This window comes from Ipomoea triloba, chromosome 10, assembly GCF_003576645.1.
Source record: "Ipomoea triloba cultivar NCNSP0323 chromosome 10, ASM357664v1".
Taxonomy (NCBI): Eukaryota; Viridiplantae; Streptophyta; class Magnoliopsida; order Solanales; family Convolvulaceae; genus Ipomoea; species Ipomoea triloba.
The window spans coordinates 18,320,796-18,345,517 of record NC_044925.1 but is presented as its reverse complement, the minus strand read 5'-3'; the positions used below and the strand labels follow the sequence as shown (position 1 = coordinate 18,345,517).

The window sequence follows — 24,722 nt, the reverse complement described above, 5'->3', positions numbered from 1 at the left end:
ACATCACAAGAAGCTAGGATCTCTGCTGAAAAAGAAGTGAAACGTATTCACTCCCATGTTGACAGATGAAGATGAAGATGAAGAGAAACTCTCCTCAATCAAGAAAGATCTAGAAGTAGACAAGGAAGACTTGATGAAATTTTGAATACTGTAGATCTTCGATGTCTAGTTGTCGTACTCCTTTAGTTCTATTCATTTGTTTATTCTTTTTTATTTCGTCTAATTTGTATGAGTTCTTTTTTGCAAACGAGACTTTAACACTGATTGAACTCATCATTTTTTTCAAGACTTGCAAACAATTTTATTTGATCACAAGTGCAAAAGTGAGCTTCATGAGAAGTAACCGAATTCGAATATGAATAGAAAAAACTAAGTCTAAACCCAAATGAGTTACTTCGAAAGCAATTAACAAGAGAATTTACATTAAATCATAACATGCAACGAAATGATTAAACTTCAATGAATCTAAGTTGTTTCTATCAGACTTGACACAAAGGGGTTTATTTTAATTATGACTGAACTTAGAAAAGAAAGTGTTTCTAAGTTGTCTACGTACTCCTGCAAAAGAGATCAAGTCAAACGTAGTTCAAAAGACCATTTGAATAGGTAGGGTCGTTCACAGATTAAACTCATGCGGGTAAATGAATAAGGTAATACTTCCCCTTCTGGCGTAACAAAACAACTCCAGCTCCTGCTCCCTCTTTATGTGTCACTCTATCAAAGTACATCTTCCAAGGGGGTAAACCTTCAATGACAAGCACATCTTCATCAATTAGTTCATCAGACAGTTTCCATTCTGCAAGAATTGGATGATCAGCTAGAAAATCTGCTAAGGCTTGCCCCTTGATGAACTTTTGTGGTACATAAATGATTTCAAACTGCTGAAATAACAAGTATCATCTTGCAAGGTGATCGGAAAGAACAACTTTTGCCATGACATATTTCACTGGGTTTACCTTGGAGACTAGCCGGACAGTATGAACTTCAAAGTAATGTTTGGGTTTCTTGACCGCAAATACGAGTGCCAAACACAGCTTTTCAATCGGCAAATACTTGAGCTCGTTCGACGTCATCATTCTACTCAAATAATAAAGGGCGTTTTCTTTCTCATTATCATTTTCATGTGCAAGTAAAGCACCCACATTACAGGAACAAATGTAGTTGAATGGAACAGCAGGCGGGTTACACGTTCCGTTGTGCCGAGATGTGAGGTGCAGGTGGTGATGATCACCCCGGGGTATGCGTTAGCGCCCTTGACAGGCACTCCAGAACCCGCCAACGCTCGTGAAAACCCGGTCCGGTCGGTCCTCCATTCATCCGACCGGGGGTATGGATAACGAGGCCACCTTCACAACCTTCTCCCTTCTGTCCCTATGTTGTAATAAGGTAAGGCAGTTCGCTTGAGTTGCTCAACCGCCCCTTAGCCCGGTGCTCATGACGCGCTGCGGAACCTCCACAGAGCTTTCTTGAGCAGAGATGTAAAGAATCAATAATCATACTGGAATCGGAGAAGTTAGCACCGGCGGCTTCATTAAATATGACTTGATGCTTTGAAATGCATTTTTGCATGCCTCATCCCATATAAACGAGACACCTTTCTTCATTAATCGGCTAAAAGGTTCGCATCTCCCTGCTAGATTTGATATGAACCTTCTAATGTAGGCCAGCTTGCCTTGTAAGCTCATGAAGGTTCCTCGGTTCAGGCATCTTCATGATAGTGTCGATCTTAGCTTGCTCAATCTCGATACCTCCTTGTATTTATCACATGTCACAGGGTGCTTGTGTTCAATGTTCCGATCCTGAGATCAAGTCTGATGATACCTAGGGCCCTCTGTCCGCCTTGATTAAATCCTTGAATCATCAAGCGGCTTTGAGAGACCTCATCAGTAGAGATGCCAAGTTCTTTCATAGCTCAGAGTGATAAAATGTTCACCGCTGATCCTTGATCAATCAAAATTCTTTTGATCTTTTGTTCGCGAGCAAAACCTTCAACGAACAATGGACAATTGTGAGGTATTCCACCTAGCAATAGATCTTCATCTTTGAAAATTATCTCGGTGGTACAAGACGTGGCCTTGTAAACTTGGACCTCGTCACTTCCTTAAATCACGGGGAAAGAACATTCTCCCGCTTCAACCTGTTTATCTTTAGTATTCAAGCCAATTCCAGGAATACCTGTCCCATGTAGATGAAGCGCCTTTGGCATGTATTGAGCTAGGGTAACTGGTGTTCGTGGCTTGTTGGGGTGCCCCTACTTCTTCGAGTCATAGACGGGGTCTCTTACTGGCTTTTTCTCAATCCATCGCTTTATCATTCTCTTCGATGGCCTAATAGGCCCAGTATCGTTCCTTTGCTTTCTACGGGTAACATGAGATTTGGTTAGAGCTTGCAGTTGCATCAGTAAGTTCAATCTTCCCATTGCGAGCAAACGTCATCACCTTATCTTTAAACACAAAGCATTTTTCAATCGGGTGTCCGAAGAGAAGATGATATTTGCAATATTTGGGGTCATCCACCCTAGAAGCTTCTTCGGGGCGCTTCAACTTTGACAATTCAATCAACTTGAGTTTTAACAACTCATCAAACATGGGCGAAACGTCAAAATCCAAGAACGGATATTGTTTCTGTTGCATCTCTTCAATGATTCTAGTTCTCCTTGATAGACCAAGGAATGACCTGGGCCTAGGCTTCTCAGTCACTCTAGTGAAAACCAGCACTGGTCCTGTTTTCACGTTCATGGCCTCCTTCTTCTCTTGCTTTGGGAAAGGTTTGCCCCTTTTCTTGACTTCTTTGCTTTGTAAGTGCCTTGGATGAGCTAGGCATACTTGACATGCTAAGCCCCCTATTGGCCTCAATACTCAACTCCATGTCGTGAGCACGACTGATAGTTCCTCAAATGTTCTAGGTTTGATTCCTTGTAGGATATATGAGAGCTCAAAGTGCATGCCTTGAATACACATTTCAATCGTTGAGCTTTGTGATACTCTTTCTTTACAATTGAGGCAAAACTCGCTCCACCTTTCGATGTAAGCACCAGAGCCTTCATCCTTCCATTGGCGGGTGGTGGTGAGTTCCAAGAAGCTAACAGTCCTTCTTGTGCTGTAAAAGTGGGTCAGGAACTCACGCTCCATATCATTCCAACTATCGATGCAGCCATGCTCCAAGTCAGTGTACCAGTCAAAGGCAGTGCCCTTCAATGAGCGGGTAAACTACTTGATAAGGAGATCTCCATATGTCCTAGCATTGTTGCAGGTTTCCACAAAGTGGGCAATGTGCTGCCTTGCGTTACCTTTTCCATCAAACTGTTGAAACTTGGGAGGTTGGTAACCCAGCGACATCTTCATTTCTTTAATCCTCTGGGTGTAAGGCTTGGTGTAAGTGTTTGAAGGTTGTCCTCCCTCGAGCCTTCCCTTGATCGTTCCCATGATGTAATCATTCAACTGCTCGACAGGTATCATGCCAGAAATTTGAACATTCCTTTCAGCGGGATGTGGGCGAGAGATTGTCTCTTCCATTCCAGCCATGGGCCTACTTTGATGATGTGGTGACTCGACGTCACTGGCTTCATCTTGGGTTTGAGGCCGCTTCTCGGAAGCTTGACTTGTTTCGCCATTTCTCCCGCTTTGAACCTTTTCACAAGACCGTTGAGCCTCCTTTCTTGACTGTGAAGAAACACGTTAATTCCCTCGAGAGCTTTGGTGACGTTTGCTAGTTGCTCCTCCACCGAAGCTGCGTTCGTTGTCATAGTGGGCATGATTGTGTAAACATGAGTCCATTCCGATGCTGGTTTCTACATAGGCGATGGCTGAGATATAGGAGATGAGTTTCCGCTGCTAAGGGATCCGCTTGATGGAGTAGGACTCTTGGTAGTTCTACTTGAGGAAGTAAGGCTCGTAAGACTCTTGCTACGAGCAGTTTCTGTTGTTACGGATGAACCCTGGTTATGTGTAGCGTTCCGTGACTTGGTAGAGCCACCTCCAAGCCTTCGAACGATGTTGCGGTTGATGCTTTGGGTATCGTTCAACTCCACCCCTAGATTCCTCGCTTGACTCCGAGTCATTGAGCCTTGCACCTCGCGACTGTCGTCGGAACTGGCCACAAAAGATGTTCTAGAACTGGTAGCTTGAGCGTAAGTCTTTTTGGAGAAGTGATTTCTTGATGCCATTTAGATTTTCTGTAGAGCTTGAAAGTCAATACTGAAGAGATGAGAAGTATAGCTGTCCCACTGGGCATGCCAAAATCTGTAAACACAAAAAGGCGAAATTGTATATATTCACAAAATCGGGTTATAGTGTGTGTAATTTAAACTGTGCAGGAACAAAATCTCTGTGCAGTTCTACTGAAGTGCCTCCGGGATTCAAGTAGCATAGCCTCGGGGATTCAATTAGTGCAGCTTCTAGGATTCAAGTGGCGTAGCTTCCGGGATTCAAGTGTCGTGGCTTCCGGGATTCAAGTGGTGTGGCTTCCGAGATTTAAGTGGTGTGGCTTCCGAGATTTAAGTGGCGTGGCTTCCAGGATTTAAGTGGCGTGGCTTCCGGGATTCAAGTGGCGTGATCTTCAACAGGAACCGTCAAGCTTCAAAATAATCAACTCAGAGCTTCAAAGTATCTTCAATAGCTTCAAAATCTTCAAATGCTTCAAGTCCTCAAATACTTCAAGTTTGTAACTGCTTCAAATGCCTTCAATGCCTTCAAGAGCTCTCAATCTTCAAGTTTTTCTCTAATCTTCAAGTTGTGTTTTTAAATGTCAAATGAATGGCTCTATTTATAGTAGAATATGTAACCACCATCCCTCAACAAACTCCCTAATTATTTATTAAATTAAATTAATTAATTATCTAAGAAAATGAACATTGCCAACAATAAGTCTAGGTTCATTAAGATCATATCATCTAATTCAAATTCGAATTAAATTATAATTACTAAATTCAAATATAATAAAATTATATTTAAATTATAATTATTAAATTTAACTATAATAAAATTATATTTAAATTATAATTATAATTATAATTATAATTAAATTCAAATATGAATTGAGTTTGAAGCAATTAATTAATTAATTAATTAATTCAATAATCCAACATCAAATTTAATTGGGCTAATTAAATGCCCAATTAATTAAATTGGTCCAATAATCAATCTCACAATTAGGCCCAATAATAATTTCATCAACCCATTTCGAGTTCAAATTTTCTGCGTTTACAAGACTTACACTCGCCGAAAAATAATTCGGAAAATCATATCCGACGGCGAGAGAAAGAAGGGTTTGTAGTTCTTTTTAATTAAAAAAAATAAAATGACAAATTTGTCATTGATTTAATTCATTTGCCGAAAAATAATTACCGGTGACCGAAATTTTTATCGAAATGACCAAATGTAGTAGGGATTTAAAAGTCGTGAAGTCAAATCTGGAAATTTTAATAGTAAGAGACCAAATGTGAAAATGGTCTCATACTCGTGGGACCAAAAGTAGAAATAACTCCAAAATAAATTATTTTTATGATAATAAATCATGAAAGATTAAAATTTTACTGTAAATATTATATTATAGTGTAAGTATATTAACTATTTTTAATTGAAATTTAGAAATTGAAGTTTAGATTAATTGAATGATGAGTTTGTATTTATTAGTGTAAATGTCAAAATGTGCTTAGTTTAAAATATAATTATAATTTATTTAACATTAATATTATAATTTATATTTAATATTTTTATTTTTACTTTATAATTATAATATTATTATGTATGAAGTTTATAAAATGTATAGTTTAAAAATATACTTAATTTATGTAATAAATAAAATTTAAATTAATTATATATATAATTATATTAATATTATTATAAAATTACAATCCAACTTATTAATTAATACTTGTAAAAATTAATAATCATAATATGACTAAGTTATATATATATATATAGGATTATAATCAAGTGTGATCGCGCCTTAACGTGCGGTCAATATGGCCGCACCACTATGTATACAAATATACACCACCCAATGTTAGAAAATGCACCACACAAATATGCACCATTAAGGACGCATCACCAAAAATCACACCACTAGGTATGTAAATATACATCACACAGTGTTAGAAAATACACCATTAGGAGCAGGGGAGTTATGGTGCTTATTTTGAGTGTATGGTGTATTTTTTGGTATTTTTGTGTATTTTTATTATGGTGCATTTTCTAACATTGAGTGGNCGGTCAATATGGCCGCACCACTATGTATACAAATATACACCATTAAGTACGCATCACCAAAAATCACACCACTAGGTATGTAAATATATCACACAGTGTTAAGAAATGCACCATTAGGAGCAGGGGNCGGTCAATATGGCCGCACCACTATGTATACAAATATACACCACCCAATGTTAGAAAATGCACCACACAAATATGCACCATTAAGGACGCATCACCAAAAATCACACCACTAGGTATGTAAATATACATCACACAGTGTTAGAAAATACACCATTAGGAGCAGGGGAGTTATGGTGCTTATTTTGAGTGTATGGTGTATTTTTTGGTATTTTTGTGTATTTTTATTATGGTGCATTTTCTAACATTGAGTGGTGTATATTTGTATACACAGTGATGTGAACCGCACAAATATACACCATTAAGTACGCATCACCAAAAATCACACCACTAGGTATGTAAATATATCACACAGTGTTAAGAAATGCACCATTAGGAGCAGGGGAGTTATGGTGCATTATTTTGAGTGTGGTGTATTTTTTGGTATTTTTGTGTATTTTTATTATGGTGCATTTTCTAACATTGAGTGGGGTATATTTGTATACATAGTGGTGTGAAACGCACCGACCGCACGAGAAAGCGCGACCACATGTGAACAGAATTTTATCTATCTATCTATCTATCTATATATATATATACACACACACACACACATCCTGACATGCTTAACCACAAAGTTCTTTAACTATCTGATTGTCATATCTTACTTAAAACCAATTGGTAATAAATAAATTGACACTAACCATTTAGCCACATTCCTTCATGGTAAGCAACAACTCCACGTCTCGAATCAAACAGGGGCTGAACTCAACCACCCCGCGTTCATTAGTATTCCACGAACCAAACTTCACCTTATTCTCTAATGGGTTTGCTCCTGACTTCCTATTTGTAATGAGAAAGGGGACGTACCAAATTCTAAGACTTATCCCACTCAATTTGATCAATGTGGCCATTCTATCATAATGCACCATAGCTTTTTGCCTAATTGAAGTGGTTATCATGCTACATCGGAACTAAAGCTAATGAAAATTTTCACACAACCTAGTACCTACTAATCTAGGGTCAGCAATATTGTTTATAGCATGTCATAATTTAATATTTCACATGAAGATATCTTTGCAGCAATTTTCATAAGTCATAAACTCATAAAAGGCTACATATATTCCTACCAATTACTATTGATCAATGAAAAAACAAACACCTAAAAATACAAGTATATGTTAAGTCAATGGTTATCCACCATTTCTTTTACAAACCCCTTACCTCACCAGGCAGCAGGTTTCAAGTTTCTCCGCTCTAATTTTAAGGCAGCCACTGTGCCTAAAAATGCAATTCTGTTCTCACTTTTTTGATACTTCGCCTCAGAATTTATTAGCCACGCCCACGACCCCCACCTGTCACCAAAGTCAAATCAAGGGCAATGAATACAATTCTGAAATAAATAGACTCACAGACACATCTCCTAATAACACATTTTAGAAGAAATATCTTGAATTGGGCCGCCTAAGCATAAGATATGAAATTTTGATTTTTTTTTTTTCCCGGCAAATGGGAGGGGGAATGAGCCTTTGCAGAAGCCATTAACATTAAAAGAACTAGTATCAGCCTTTACTTAATAATATATAGGAATGGTAGAACTTAAAATATTTACAGATTAGGATGGCCTCAAAAATTAACCTAGGATATATTGGCGTGGATTTATACCTTTGCCACTAGCCTTGCCACTAGAAAATCCTTTTCCACGGCCCTTGGCACCTCCATCATCCACCCCACGCCCAATTCCTTTTGCCGGTCTTCCAGCAGCACCGTCATCCCTACCTCTTCCCCTTCCACGTCCTACTCCAGGTGGTTTCCTATCTGTGAAACCATGTAAGAATATATTATAAATGAAAAGAGCGACAAGATGGTTGTTCAAGCCTCAAGCACATTTAGAGAATGAAAAGTTTATCATAAAAAATTAAGATGGGCTATTGTATTCCAAGTACATTAATCTGGCATTATGTTTATTATTTTTCTAGCAAATATTCAACAAAATAAAAATAAAAAATAAAAAATTGATTAGAATTTCCCATTGAAAGCTTATCCAATCATACATCCACTCTCTACACTTAATGCCCAAGCCAAAACACATGTTTATGTCTGAAAACATATTCAACACAAAATATACTACTTTTTTTGGAAAAATGATTTGTCACTTGGTCCATATATTCTGTTAAATATGGTAGTATTTGGATGTGAATGAAATTAAATAACACTGGTTAAAGAGAACACAACTTTAGTAGCAGATTCAGATAAACGTATTGCAATAATTCAACAGTTGGGAATTAAATTTGTGTATATACCTGTTCGGCTTTTTGTTTCTTCCTGAACTTTATCAATCACCTTAAGAAAAAAATAGAAAATAGCACTATCCATCAGTAAGTATTGTAGAAATACAATTAAAAAAGTATTTACAGATTGCTGACTTCCAAAAATACTTGAGATTCCCAATAAAGGCAAAGTGATAAGATTCTAGAGGGAAAATTATTTTTTTTAAAATGAAAATATTTGTTCATAGGAACTTGAAATGACAACTAAGTTTAACACCATGCTTATCCTTTTAAGTTGCAAGGAATCAAAATTGAATGGATTGCATAATGAAAGATCTGGTCAGCAATCAACCAACTATATGTCTTTATGTGTTATCTTCAAAGAGATATACTTCTGCAGTTCTATCTAAGGTATCATTTAAAACAGAAATACCTCAAGGAGCACATCAACATCTAATTTGCCTAAATAGTATCACTCTAGACAGTTCTTCTAATGAAATAAGCAGACACAAGAACCTGCTACTGCTTCAATTCAATTTTTTTTAACCCTTTTATAGTGGTCTAGTGGATTAACAATGTAGTAGGACATCTGCCACTATCAACTCAATCTGCATATCATATATGTGACTTCGGCAAGGCAAAGGTGAATTCCAGACTTTAGAGACCAAAGTGGCAAAGTCAATCATCTTAACTCCAACACATTTCAACTGGAAGCAGACTCATGTAAACCTTGAAAAAACCTAAGAGGTACAGTTCCTTCTACCCAAGTAATTAAAAAATTAAAAAATATATAAAATAAAACCCAAGAAATGAGGATGCAAGTAGCACTAAAATTCATTCTAGATCTTCACATGCAAATTATATATATATATATATATATATAGAAAGAAAGGAGAGCCTAAATTGAACTTATGGAGCAATAGTACAATGATATAGTTTGGTTCATAAACTGCACCCACATATCAGAAGCAGGGAGTCCAGACTTTCTCAATCTCCTACTCAAGCAACTGGCATTTGTCTTACTTCTAAACTGAACTCACTTGAGAGCCTAAACATTCACTTGGGACACCTCAAATGGAAAAAAGCTGAATATAAGATCCCCACTATCAATAATCCTTCTAAATCAGTTTTCCACTATGCTTAATACTATAGGCTTGGTGAATCAACACAAACCAAAGCATCTGTGCATGAAGCTATGTAAATAAATATAGTATTCCTCAAATTAATGGCTCTGACCACCTATGATCTGATAGTTACTGTTAGGATGAGCACTTTGTTGCATGCACATGGTAAGAAGTGTAGGATTAAACAATTTTTAGAACAAGATAGGATCATAATGGTGTAAAGTAAATTGAGTAGGGACACAAACCTCATCTGGGACACGAAGATACTTAATTGTATTGCCGCGAATGTAACATTCTGGCATTCTCCAAAATCTATCTCCATCCTGCACAATACAGCAATAATTCATAATATACCATTATACCTTATAGAGACTTAGACCATATAATTCAAAAGATAATCTTTGACATCCAAAGGGATCAATGCAGAACACATGGTGTAGTACCTTTGATGTGCAGATGACTTCACGGAGATGGATATTCATCCATGTATCACAGTTCACCAAATGTCCATTATAAGTTTCCCCATTTTTTAGTTCCACCAGCTTCAACAATAAACAAATGTTTCAAACAATGCACTTCTTTTACAAGAAGCTGCAATTTCTTGCTAAACCAAACAGTTAGTACTAAATTATGACTACCACAAAATTTCGGAAAGTGAGGCTCTTGAGGAAGCAATACCACAATGAGCATAGTAGAAAGGAAAACTTGAATTATTCTCATTCCAAATTTCATTCTTATTCGGTTACCACATCAGCTACTTAAGTAGCCAAACTGAAATTATAGAAACATGTAGACTGTAGAGCATTTGAGTCATTCTAACAAATTTGGTGTTTACAAGAAAACATCTTGATCAATTTCATCCTGTTATCTGAGAATTTAGTCATTCAGAACTAGACAAAAAACATGTACTCAGAAGGAACAAAAACTGAAAAACAAAGTACATTCATGAAACAAATACATCAAAGAGTGGGTTTTATTTTATTTATTTATTTTCAGGAATCAGACAGAAGAAAGAGTGCAACTTACCATGGGATGACCCTGGGCAGTTTTGAGGAGAGAAAGTGGAAGCTGAGAAAAACATAAAACTTGTAATAAGTAACACGAACTTTTTGAAAATATAAAAATTTCAATAAATAATGAAACAAATTGTCAAAAACCTAACCCTACAGACAGTAAGAAAAATAAAATATACCATCTTGAGGAGCTCGACAATCCAAATCTTTCTGCACCAAATCGCCTGCAAAACTAAAATTAAAATTATAAAGAAAAAGTTAGAAATTAAACCATCAAGGCATTTTTTTTTCTGAACGAATTTAAAATTAAAAACATAATCTTTAAGAATCTTTAAGAAAATATAATACCTTTGGAGTTGAATCACTTCTTCTTGATCTTCTATCTCGACTTTGCCGGAGCTTGGAGCGTAGTAGGGTTAGAGAGTTAGCGTTACTTCAAACTTTCGACTTCATGGTTTTCTTTTGAAAGTAAAAGCGTAGAAGGGGTGGACTTGGAAAGTGAATATTTTCCTTTATGCCCCTGAAATTTATAACAAAATCTCATAGGTTGGATTTTATGTATTACACTTTTTTATATAAATAATACAATTTTCCTCATAAATAATTTTTTAATGCTTAATATTATATTTTAATTTAAAGATCCATTTAAGAACTTGAAAAATATTTTTCAGAAAATAATTATTATATTAAAAATGATTATTTTTTAGAATATAATTTAATTTTTTAATGTATAGTTGAAGGTTAGAAAATCATCTTTCTTTATTTTGTTAAAAGTTAAAAATTTATATTTTTTTGTTTGATGCATCTTCAGGAAAATAAACATATTATTTGTTATAAAATAATAATAATAATAATAATAATAAGTAGTAGTAGTATTACGATGAAAGGTGACTAGTGGTCTCCTTTTGCCGGAGAAGGCAACTGACGGCAAGTATTGTTACCAGGTATATTTGATAGAAGTGGAATATGGTATTATTTGAGTGTAATGGGTAAGTACAGTAGATGAGTGAGTAACAATTGTTCCAGTACCACAATGTAGATCTATGTATTTAGTGACAGTGAGTGATTTGAGTAAAGTATAGTAGTGTTGTGTATCATAAACAAAGTGTTCCCCATCCTCTACCACAAGTCTGCTACTTATACTATGGTTGCAACGGCTCTTCCTCTGGTGAGTGTAACGGAGTGCTAGTAATGGTGAGCATACATTGAGTGTTGGGTCATAATAATGGAGAGCGTTGGAGTAATTATCATCCCATCAATGTGTCGTCTTTGTGTAACGGGTGACCGTTTGTTGCCTTCAGGTCAATACTGATGATTCGGATCGGGTGCTGCATGCCCAATTATCCTGTCAACAACCAACTGATCGCCTCCTCTAGGAGACGGTCAAAATGACCCGTAATAGCAAGTTATTTATCAATTCTTGAACTCCATTGCCTCAATATAACATGTTAAAATGTGTAATTGCACTTTTTAAAAGTTTAGAGACCTAATTGACTTTTTAGGTAAAATTTAAGGGCTTAGTTGATATTTTTTCAAATAATCTATATCTATATATCTATATATATATATATATATAAACAAAATCCTCCAAAACGAAATCCTATTTCCGGCCCAAAATATTTTACATTAAAACAATTAAAACAATAAAATAATATTAAAAGTACAATAATATTAAAACACGAAATCCTATAACATCAAAACATTGTTATGCATTAGGATTAGTACATTGTTATAATCTTTATATATATAAAAAACAAAATTTCCCAAAACGAAATCTTCCTTTCCGCCCAAAATATTGTACATTAAAACAATTAAAATAATAGAATAATATTAAAACAATTCAATTCCTATACTACAATTCACTACAATTCCAATACAATTCGTATAAACAATAGAATAATATTAAAACAATACAATTCCAATACAATTCGTATAAACAATAGAATAATATTAAAACAATACAATTCATATACTACAATTCCAATACAATTCGTATAAAATAAATCTACTATTAAAACATGAAATCCAATACTACAGAATAATATTAAAACAATACAATTCATATACTACAATTCCAATACAATTCGTATAAACAATAGAATAATATTAAAACAATACAATTCCTATACTACAATTCCAATACAATTCGTATAAACAATAGAATAATATTAAAACAATACAATTCCTATACTACAATTCCAACACAATTCGTATAAACAATAGAATAATATTAAAACAATACAATTCCTATACTACAATTCCAATACAATTCGTAGCAAATAAATCTGCTATTAAAACACGAAATCCAATACTACAAAATGAAGTCTACTATTCAACAATTCCTATACTACAATTCCAATACAATTCGTATACTACAATTCCTCAAATAATCTATATCTATATATCTATATATATTATACTATATACACAAACCTCCAAAACGAAATCCTATTTCCGCCCAAATATTTACATTAAAACAATTAAAAATAAAAAATATAAAGTACAATAATATTAAACACGAAATCCTATAACATCAAAAATTGTTATCATTAGGATTAGTACATTGTTATAATCTTTATATAATATAAAAACAAAATCTCCAAAACGAAATCTTCCTTCCGCCAAAATATTGTACATTAAAACAATTAAAATAATAGAATAATATTAAAACAATACAATTCTATACTACAATTCCAACAATTCCACAATTCGTATAAACAATAGAATAATATTAAAACAATACAATTCCTACAATTCCAATACTATACTACAATTCCAATACAACGAATCCAATACTACAAATATATTAAAACAATACAATTCTATACTACAATTCCAATACAATTCGTATAAACAATAGGGGAATAATATTAAAACAATACAATTCCTATACTACAATTCCAATACAATTCGTATCAAATAAATCTGCTATTAAAACACGAAATCCAATACTACAAAATGAAGTCTACTATTCAACAATTCCTATACTACAATTCCAATACAATTCGTATACTACAATTCCTATACTACAATTCCTCCGTCAATTCGTATTATAAATACATACATCAATTAGAAAATTTATAACCTGTTCACACAAACCGAAATAGTAAAACGATATTGTCACGCAAATCTTTCAACAATATTGTTCTTTCACTAATGGGGTCTGTTTTTGTCTCTGCTTCCGACCTATCTCCCAAGACGAGAAGGAGTTGTATTAGACTCCGACTAATGCGTTGTTATTTGTCAAGGAAATATCACACTGGAGTGCTTACTCCATGACCCCCAGGTAAATGCTGTTAAGTTTAAAAGTGTATATAAATTAGGGAGAGCAGATTGTGCCTATATCGTGGCCGAATTTACTTCTATGAACTAGAGGAAAAAAGGTTGTGTAAATTTTGCGGTGGTTGGCATTTTGTAGTGAACACTGTAGCCATATTTAATATTTGCAGCTGGAGAGCATTACAATATTTTTTTTCTTTCTTCAGGGAACTTGTATCCACTTACAAATCCCTAAAGAGTTTGTGGTTAAATTCAAGAAACATTGAAGGCTCCCGGAGGAGTGGATAGCAATATGCTAATTGGTAAATTCTTCTTTAAATCTTATTCTATACTAGATGTGTTTTTATTTCTTTTTGTTATACTAAATTTCTAATAGTATATATTCATGAATGCCAATTTTAAATATTTTGTCAAGAAACATTTTATCAGACCAAAATAATATTAAATATACATGCATCCTTATTAATACTTTAAATATTTAGTTGCCAAAAAATATATAAATTTTAGTTTGGCAATATAGGATACAAAAGGTCCTTTATTTCGAATCTTTTGTTTGGTTTTTTGCAGATTTGATTGGCTGTGTTGTTTCCATTACTGAGCAAAAAGTTGTCCAAGTTAATTCAAATCCTCAAAGGTTGATTGATTTTGTCATTGAAGACTCTCGGTATGTGTTTGTTTGGATGTCGTTTTTATTTGTTTAAGTATAAATTTAGGCATCATCATGCTCATTGTTGTTTTCACTACTCAGGGGTAGTCGGCTCACTGTTACCCTATGAGAGGAGCACGTGGATTCTGTCTTGCCTTACTATAATGTTGATTTGGCAGAACCATTTATTGTCCTTCAAGTTCTAGCATAAACAATTCTCATTGATATTTGCATATGCATGACTATAAACAAAAGCTAAGGCCAAACACTAACTCACGTTGGGTTATTGCTAAAAAAATCGGTCTTTAGTCATGGTCAATTGTATGTGGCTTTCTCCCGAGTCAGTCATCCTAATGGTCTGAAGGTGTTAGCGGTAGACGAGGATGGACAAGATTGTGTTGCGACTTCCAATGTTGTCTACAAAGAGGTTTTCAATAATGTGTAAATATAATCGATGATATTATGTTTTTTTTTTCAAAATAATAAGGTTGCTATATATCTAGACAAAAAAATAATTATTATGATAATAACACTGGTCGTTGAATTTATTTTTATAATAATTATAATTAAATTATTTATCATTTTTCTCATATTTATTTTAGTAATAATATAATTACATAAGTCATATTACATATCGATCTTTTTAAGATAATTGTAGACAAACAAGTCATATATATTTCAATTAATTGAGTTATACTTTTGCACTAATCTTATAATCAAATAAATGTACACGTTCAATATTAGAATTTTTTATATAATAAAAAATTTATTTGTGCATCGCACCTGTTGTAATTGAACAATTATTTGCTCTAATTCAAGCAAGGAAAACACCAGACAACATAATCGATCCAACCAATTTCATCAATTGCGCTATACAATATTCGATGTTATAATTTATATAATTGTATATCGATCCAAATATTCTTAAAATATTATAACAAATCCATTTCGTGCAACGCACGGGCGAAAATACTAGTTAATACAATAACATGATGGCATGTTTTAGAAGAACAGAATTTTTGTTGTTGAAAAAAGGAAAAAAAAAATATTGAACAATAAATTTAATTTCAATGCATTTTTTTTGTTAGACCACATGTTTCCTCATCAAGATATATTTACCCTAGAAGTAGTAAGACATATAATTAAGTGTGAAAAGACTTACGATATCTTATACACACCTCCATGGGCTAGTTGCCTATTTCAATGTGTTTACTAGCAAGGAAACTAACTATCAATTTTGGGAGAAAGAAGCATATTTTCCATATTAAGTGATTTTGCTAAATGATTGAAAATATAAAAAGATCCTGATGAAAAAAGAAACGAAAATTAAGAAAGTTGAAAAATAAAAAGGATATTACTAATTGACTTAAAATTATTTAAAAATTTTGAAAAAAAATAATTACACTTTCCTTTTGAAAACTTTAAATTATTTAAACTTAAAAAAAAAAATTAAACATGGGTTGTTAGAAAAAACTAAATGCGGTATGGTGAAAATGAATATACTTAAGGTATAAAAGTATAATTGCACATATATTAGATATATTAGTGTAATTGACTAATAATAATTGCCTAATAACTATTATGGTAATTAAGCTACACATTAGTCGTTGAATTTATTTTTATAATAATTATAATTAAATTATTTCTCATTTTGAATAACTAGTATTTTCGCTCGTGCGTTGCACGGAATGGATTTGCTATAATACGTTAAGAATATTTAGATCTATATACAATTATGTAAATGATAATATCGAATATTATTTAGTGCAATTAAAGAATTGAGTTTGATCGATTATGTTTTCTAATGTTATCATTGCTTAAATTTGAGCAAATAATTGCCCCAATTAATAGTCAATGTGTATACATATGCATCCGATGCTGAAACTTTAGACATTTTATATATCAATATTTATGATTTCTATTAATTGGGCTAATTATCTCGTTGTCCAGCAACTCAGTTATAGAAATTATTTATACAGATCGATGATATATTTTCTATGTAAATATATAGCAAGTTTGTCATCTTTGTATAAAAAGAAAACATAATAGTATATCAATGTAACTGTTTTGAATTACACATTATTGAAAACCTTTTTGTATAAGACATTGGTAGTATATTATATATTGTTATTGTAAATTTTTATACTTATTTTACATCACTAATGAAGTAAATTAATCTAGAATTATAATTTTTTAGTGCTTTATTCAGAATTACTGGAATAAAATATCCAGAACCTTAGTACTTCATGGATTATAAGATATTTCTAAAGCAGGTATGTATAGATTAGCTCTGTTTTTTTTTTTTTAAAGTGTATAGATTAACTTTATTTCATGAATGTTTGATTTGCGGGCATGTTTTATTTGTTGTGTATTTTTGCCTAATAGTTGGGCTGTATAATGTGTTAAGAGCTATAATTCTACCTAAACATGTCAAAATTTGGCTCTTTAGGTTACACTTTATTTATCCTTAGGGTTTTATCTGTGTAATTAATTTGGTTAATTTTTTTAACGTGTTATAGTTAGACTTCTTAGAGTAAAATAATGATGTTTGCAAATAATATGGTAATCAGATGAAAACTGTATAGCTTGGAATTAAAAAAAAAACCTACATTGGATAAGCTAATTTATTTATTAATATTTAAAAAATACATTTAATTTTTTTTAAAATTGTAAACATAGAGTTCTAAAATTATGAACATGAACACGAGTCCACCTTGCAAGGTGGACCCGGGTCCATAGCATAATTTACCCACCCCTACCACGACCGTTCCCCCCTCTCACTCAATCTGAAAAATCAATTTCGCTCCTCTCTCAATTTATCCGTGCGATGCATGAATAAAAAATTTTTATTATATAATTAGATAATAAAATAAAAAATTAAATTATAAACAATTTTAATATTTGAAAGTGTACATTTATCTGAATATAAGATTAATGCAAAAGTATCACTCAATTAATTGAACAATATATGACTCGTTTGTCTACAATTATCTTGAAAAAATCTATGTGTAATTATATTATTACTAAAATAAATATGGTTAAAAAGGGAAATAATTTAATTGTAATCTTTTTTTATCGTAAACAATTTAATATTTGAAAGTATGCATTTAATTGTAAATAGTAAAGGTAAATTAAAAATGGAACGGAAATATTTCACAATAATATTTTACATCATCAATTAAAAATGGAACGGAAATTAGGTAAATTGAAAAAAGAAATGAATATTAATAATTGATTGAAAATTAATAATAGAAAAGAGAACGGAAATTATGTCAATTGGAAAAGGAAATGAATATTAATAGTTGACTGGAAATAAAAAAAATATCCATAATTAATTAAAATGGAAAAGGAAATGGTCAAATCATTGCATTTAATAGAATAAATCAAATCACAATTAAATCGTAAATCTTTCACAATTTTAAACCATGGAACGGAAATTAAAAATGAAACGGAAATATTTCAATAATAATATTCTACTTCATCAATAGTAAAAATAAATTAAAAAGGGAAAGAAAATATTTCAATAATAATAGTCTACATCATCAATAGTAAAGACATATTTTAAATTTTAAAAAACAGTAAATGTACGCATGCGGTGCTAGAACTTTAGAGATTTTATATATCATTGTTTATGATTTTTATAAATTAGGCAAATATTCTCGTTCTCTAGTAACTCAATTATATTATTCAATTGCTATTCTAATTCATGTGTATGGAAGATATATTTTTGTGTAGATATATTGCAATTTTGTCATCTTAGAAAAAAACATAATATCACCGGTTGTATTTACACATTATTGAAAACCTCTTTGTAAACAACATTTGTAGTAGCAACACAATCTTGTCCATAATCGTCTAGAACTAATTAACACTTTCAGGCTATCAGGATGGGTGACTCGGGAGAAAGCCATGTACAATTGACCATAATTAAAAACTGGTTTTTTCAGCAATCTACACGAGTCTTCCTTGCATGCAACAAATATCACAAAAATTCAGTGTTCTAAAATAAGTGTTTAAATGCAATATGTAGATAAGTTGCATTACATTATATATCATTAATTTAATTACTTATTGGTTAGTTATTGCAAAATCTTAAGGTACACTTATATTTTGATATTCAGTAAGTATAACTATATTAAAGAAAAATTCACCTGGGAGTAATGGGATAATCAGTTGAGTGATTGTTGGTTGACCATAGAGCGTTGATATTCTCTTGACAAATAAATGTTGGAAAACATAGCATAAAATGGCATGTTAGTGGCTATATTGTGGTACAAATATATGTGGGGTCCACTTTCGATTCGGGTCGGGTCAAAGTAGATTTGGGTTCTTAGTAGTTAGACAAAAAGTTTGATATATTGTACGCTCAAAAAGGATAATGGGTGAATGAGAAATTGGTTCTCAAAGTTAACACACTTGAGTTAGAAAAAGGGAGATGTTGACACTGAAAATTTGCTAAATATTGTTATTTTTTTAATATTAGTATATTTAAATGTATTTGGATAATATTGATATTATCTAATTTATTAATTAGATAATATCAAAAGAGTTTGAATTTATCAAAACTCTTTATCTTACCGCTATAAATAGGACCTTTTATTTCTATGTATTCATCATAGGAAAAATCATAGAAATAGCTTGAAGCTTATTTAGAGAATTAGAGATCATGATCATGAAAATAAAAGCCCCATGACCTTGAAAGTCCAAAGCTCCTCCATGCCTATCATATTGATCAAAATCTCCAATTGAAGATCAAGCCATTTGAACCCGGGGGCCCTTCAGAAGAACAAACATATAAGTTCTTCTTTGAAGATCAAGCCACTAGAGATCCGGGGGGCCTTCAATGGAGCGTCAAGACATCAATTGAAGAATCAGAAGATCATCCAGAGATATTGTACCCACACCCATATTGATACATATTGTAACATGAATTTTGAATCCCATATATATATTCAAAATTTATTTGTTTACAGGAGAGAAAAAGCTTTCAAGTAGCTTTTGTCCCACATTGGTTTGGGAAGTGGGTTTGCACAACTACTTATACAAAATTCTTTCTAAGGCTTATTGAATTGTATAGCATAGAGACACTCTCTCGCGCACAGGGGGGTGCAAACCAAATCCCACACCTGTCGTTCATAAAATTAACTGGCCTTGGGGGTTGTCGTTCGTAACATCAACCATGTGTTTTTATTGCAGGGAAATATATGTACGATTAGTAATTTTAATCTAGAATTGTATTACGAATAGGAACGTAGGTAATAATATATAGTAATATTTTAATTTACAATTGTATTACGAATATGAATTGTACTACCATATTTTACAATATTACGCAAAACTTAACAGTATATGAGTGTTTTGGGTGGGAATTTAAAGTTGAGAATATTGTTTTTATTAATAGTATAGATTATAATTAAATTATTTCTCATTTTTCCCATATTTATTTTAGTAATAATATAATTACATAAATCATATTACATATCAATATTTTAAAGATAATTGTAGACAAACAAGTCATATATTATTTAATTAATTGAGTAATAGTTTTGCACTAATCTTATAATCAAATAAATGTACACGTTCAATATTAAAATTTTTATAATTTCATATTTATATTTATTATCTAAATATATAATAAAAAAATTATTCATGCATCGCACGGGTAATTGGACAATTATTTGCTCTAATTCAAGTAAGGAAAACATCAGAAAACATAATCGATCCAACCAATTTCATCAATTGCGTTATATAATATTCAATGTTATAATTTATATAATTGTATATCGATCTAAATATTTTTAAAATATTATAACAAATCCATTCCGTGCAGCGCACGAATGAAAATACTAGTAAAAAAAAATAAGGAAACAATTTTAAAAAATGATAAGGTCGTTGTATTTACACTTATTTGTTTTTAGAAAATATACAAAAATTCAAATGACACATACTAGAATATGGGATAAACGAGCCGAGTCGAGTTCGAGCTCGGGCTTAATAAACAATAGGTAGGCTCGAGCCGAGCTTTGACCGAGAGGCTCACAAGCCGCTCGATTATAATTTTGTGTATGTATGTATATAGCTCGTAAGCCACGAGCCTAAAACATTTGAGTTTGAGCAGCTCATGAGCCGCTTGGCTCATTTACACCCCAATAAAATTATGGGAAAAGGTACAAATAAGCCATCGAACTATTTGGGAATTAGCAATTACACCATCGAACTCAAATAAGCTTCAAATAAGCCACTGAACTCAAAAAAACAAAACAATTAAGCCACTAAATCGGAAAAAAATAACAATTAACATTTTTTACAGTTCATTTGTCTATTCCGCCCACCAGCGACGACTTTTCCTGCCACCGTCGCCGCCGAAAGTTTTCGCCGGTCACCGGAAAAGTCATCGCCGGTGGCCGGAATAGACAAATGACCTGTTAAAAATGTTAATTGCTATTTTTTTTTCGATTTAGTATCTTAATTGCTTAGTTTTGCTGAGTTCAGTGGCTTATTTGGAACTTATTCGAGTTCAATGGTTTAATTGCTAAGTTTTTCTAAGTTCAGTGGCTTATTTGGAGCTTATTCGAGTTCGATGGCTTAATCGTTAATTCTGAAATAGTTCGATAGATTATTTGTACATTTTCCCTAAAATTATTACTAGCAGCACACACAAACCACACATAGCAATGCCTTCAATGTGTAATTAATAAGTTCATGTATTTCAAGAATTTTATTAATTTCATAGTATAGCATATGGTAATTAAGGCTCTGTGATAATCATGGGTTCTTGCTTCAATAATTTTGTCATTTTGATACTCAACTTAATAGAAGTATTTTGTATATTTTGTATTGGTCGAAATGTAAGACTTAATAGAAAAATAGAACACAGAATTTCATCATTCCGTTGTCGTCCAGCGGTTAGGATATCTGGCTTTCACCCAGGAGACCCGGGTTCGATTCCCGGCAACGGAATTGTGTTTTAGTTCCTTTTATAATGCGTTGGTGATACCAGAATTCCTTGAACAATAAATTTTAAAAAGTACAGATTATATATTTATTATTAGAGATTATTAGAGATTCAAAACACAATAAGATGGATATTTCATTTTTATTTCTGACTAGAGTGATATTTTCACTTTAGAACGCATTTAATTTTTATTATTTTGATTCTTGTAGAGTTGTAAAATTTAGCTATGCTCTTTTAATTTTGTTTGATTATGTTTTTGACTTTCACTTACTTTTTTTATAATTAGTCTTTTGTTGAAATTTTTATCAATCAACCAGATGGTTAATATGTACTTTCATTACTCAAATAAAAATGTTTATAAGAAAAAGAAAGGCATTACATGTTGAGCTAATTAGAAATTTGAACGATGAAATTACATGCTAGTCATTTTTGTTAAATTTATACCTTCATAAAGTTTTCATGCAACATACTCGATCTCGATTATGTAGTGTTGGATATGGTACCAAGTCCCATAAGAATAAAGGCCCAAAATATATAACGGTCCAATCCGTATACACAACCCAGTCAAAATTACAACAATCAAGATCAATAATGTACTTTTAGTAGTATTAAAAAAAATAATATATGCCAATGGTCTTGTGATCTAGTGGCATTTGGTTGCTCCCCACGTTGGAGGGGGCAGGTTCAAAAAAAAAATATTTTTAGTATATTAAAAATGTATTTTTTATTTATGATCTACACAATTGTATGGACTATGATCCATGTAATAATGATTGCAGATAGAATGAGCATTATTTTATTATTAATGTAATATTTTATCATTGAATTATTAATGTAATACTCCGTATCTATATCTATATCTATATATATATATATATATATATATATATATATATATATATATATATATATATATATATATATATATTAAAACAGAAGTGCTAGCTTTCCCGCTCATTTTAGTCCTAAAATTTTGAAATCGGTCAACATAATATTATATAATAATTCCTTATCAGAAATTCTAGCATTCCTTATCATTCCTTATTTATGGCTAAAATTGACAAAATATTTAAAATATAATTCCATTCCTTATTATACACGAAATTAATGAAATATTTTATTCAATTCCATTCCTGTATGGATTCCTTAAACAAAATAGTTTAACCTTGCGTATTATATATATATATATATATATATATATATATATATATATATATATATATATATATATATATTACTATATGATGTATATTATAGTATTCAAAAAAAATATTATTATATTATGTTAATGTACGTAATTAAATTCCTCTCATGATAATATTCAAAAAAATTCCAATAATCAAATTACTATATGATGTATATTATTGTATTAAAAAAATATTACTATATTATGTTACTGTACGTAATTAAATTTCTCTCATGATAATATACCATGCAATTCAATTATGGTTCAAAATATTTTATTCTTGTGTATTTTTTTATTCTATATTCGTAAACAATCAAATTACTATATGATGTATATTATAGTATTAAAAAAATTACTATATTATGTTAATGTACGTAATTAAATTCCTCTAATGATAATATTAAAAAAAAATTCAACAATCAAATTACTATATGATGCATATTATAGTATTAAAAAAAAATATTACTATATTATGTTAATGTAAGTACTTAAATTCCTCTCATGATAATATTCAAAAACATAAGTGCTATTTTCACGCTCATCCTAAAAAAAAATACTTATGTTTTAATATTTGAAATTACAATCATTTTTACATAATTAAATAATTACAAAAAATGCTATATATGTTAATTTAATTTATAGTAGTGATTACCTAAAATATTTATTATACCATGAATCATGGTCTACTTTTAAGGTACACTAAACTAACACTCAGTATATTCTTTTTCAACTTAAGTTCAGTTTTTTTATATACAAATAAAATTAATATATAAAAAATATATTATTAAAAAGTTCTAATAAAAAACTTTTAAATAACACCTATATTAATATTTTATTTTAATGTATTAAAGAGTAAATACCAGTGGAGGTCCTCCGACTTTGATGGCACCGCCACTTTTAGTCCTCAACTTTTAAATTAACCACTTTTAGTCCTCCGACTTTGATGGCACTGCCACTTTTAGTCATCAACTTTTAAATCAACCACTTTTAGTCCTCTTACTTTTTGTTTTTAGCCACCTATGGTCCTTCATTTACAATTGGACATCTAATGTCATTTTCTCAAGGGCAATTCAGTCATTTGGTCCAAAATTTAGTGTTAACAAAGGAGAGTGGAGAATAGGGTTTCTTCAATTATTTTGATGAGGAAACATAATACTTAATAAATTAATTATGAAATGACTGAATTGCCCTTGAGAAAATGACATTAGATGTCTAATTGTAAAGGAAGGACTATAGGTGGCTAGAAACAAAATGTAAGAGGACTAAAAGTAGTTGATTTAAAAGTTGAGGATTAAAAGTGGCGGTGCCATCAAAGTCGGAGGACTAAAAGTGGTTGATTTAAAAGTTGAGGACTAAAAGTGGCGGTGTCATCAAAGTCGGGGGACCTCCACTTGTATTTAATCATGTATTAAATTAACATATGATTCCATTCCTTATTATACACGAAATTAATGAAATATTTTATTCAATTCCATTCCTGTATGGATTCTTAAACAAAATAGTTTTACCTTGCGTATTATATATATATATATATATATATATATATATATATATATATATATATATATATATATTACTATATGATGTATATTATAGTATTCAAAAAAAATATTATTATATTATGTTAATGTACGTAATTAAATTCCTCTCATGATAATATTCAAAAAAATTCCAATAATCAAATTACTATATGATGTATATTATTGTATTAAAAAAATATTACTATATTATGTTACTGTACGTAATTAAATTTCTCTCATGATAATATACCATGCAATTCAATTATGGTTCAAAATATTTTATTCTTGTGTATTTTTTTATTCTATATTCGTAAACAATCAAATTACTATATGATGTATATTATAGTATTAAAAAAATTACTATATTATGTTAATGTACGTAATTAAATTCCTCTAATGATAATATTAAAAAAAAATT

General features: G+C 31.3%; 1 protein-coding gene and 2 non-coding genes across 4 annotated transcripts; 1 reads left to right on the top strand and 2 right to left on the bottom strand.

Moving 5' to 3' along the window:
* Nucleotides 1-7,343: 7,343 nt before the first annotated feature.
* On the bottom strand, nucleotides 7,344-11,214 carry LOC116032632 (probable U6 snRNA-associated Sm-like protein LSm4). 2 transcript variants are annotated; one of them, XM_031275296.1, is made up of 8 exons: nucleotides 11,067-11,214; nucleotides 10,898-10,950; nucleotides 10,732-10,773; nucleotides 10,149-10,247; nucleotides 9,951-10,028; nucleotides 8,615-8,654; nucleotides 7,977-8,129; nucleotides 7,344-7,666 (listed from the first exon to the last, which is right to left on the bottom strand). In XM_031275296.1, the coding sequence occupies exons 2-8, from the start codon at nucleotides 10,898-10,900 to the stop codon at nucleotides 7,644-7,646; spliced, it is 438 nt and encodes a 145-aa protein (XP_031131156.1). In that variant the 5' UTR covers nucleotides 10,901-10,950; nucleotides 11,067-11,214; the 3' UTR covers nucleotides 7,344-7,643. The 2 variants fall into 2 exon arrangements, with proteins under 2 accessions (XP_031131156.1, XP_031131155.1); XM_031275295.1 differs by having other exon boundaries at nucleotides 10,898-10,942; nucleotides 11,067-11,212.
* On the bottom strand, nucleotides 8,917-9,062 carry LOC116033760. Its single transcript, XR_004100931.1, has one exon. It is a non-coding gene; the product is annotated as a small nucleolar RNA snoR127 (small nucleolar RNA).
* Nucleotides 11,215-21,531: 10,317 nt separating the features above from the next.
* TRNAE-UUC lies at nucleotides 21,532-21,603 on the top strand. Its single transcript has one exon. It is a non-coding gene; the product is annotated as a tRNA-Glu (tRNA).
* Nucleotides 21,604-24,722: the final 3,119 nt, after the last annotated feature.

Excerpts from the sequence above, each read along its gene's own strand:
- LOC116032632 (XM_031275296.1), bottom strand. Across the intron at positions 10,248-10,731 it reads CTGCCCAGGGTCATCCCATG|CTGGTGGAACTAAAAAATGG; the intron begins GTAAGTTGCACT and ends TTATTGTTGAAG. Across the intron at positions 8,130-8,614 it reads AGAAACAAAAAGCCGAACAG|ATAGGAAACCACCTGGAGTA; the intron begins GTATATACACAA and ends ATGGTTTCACAG.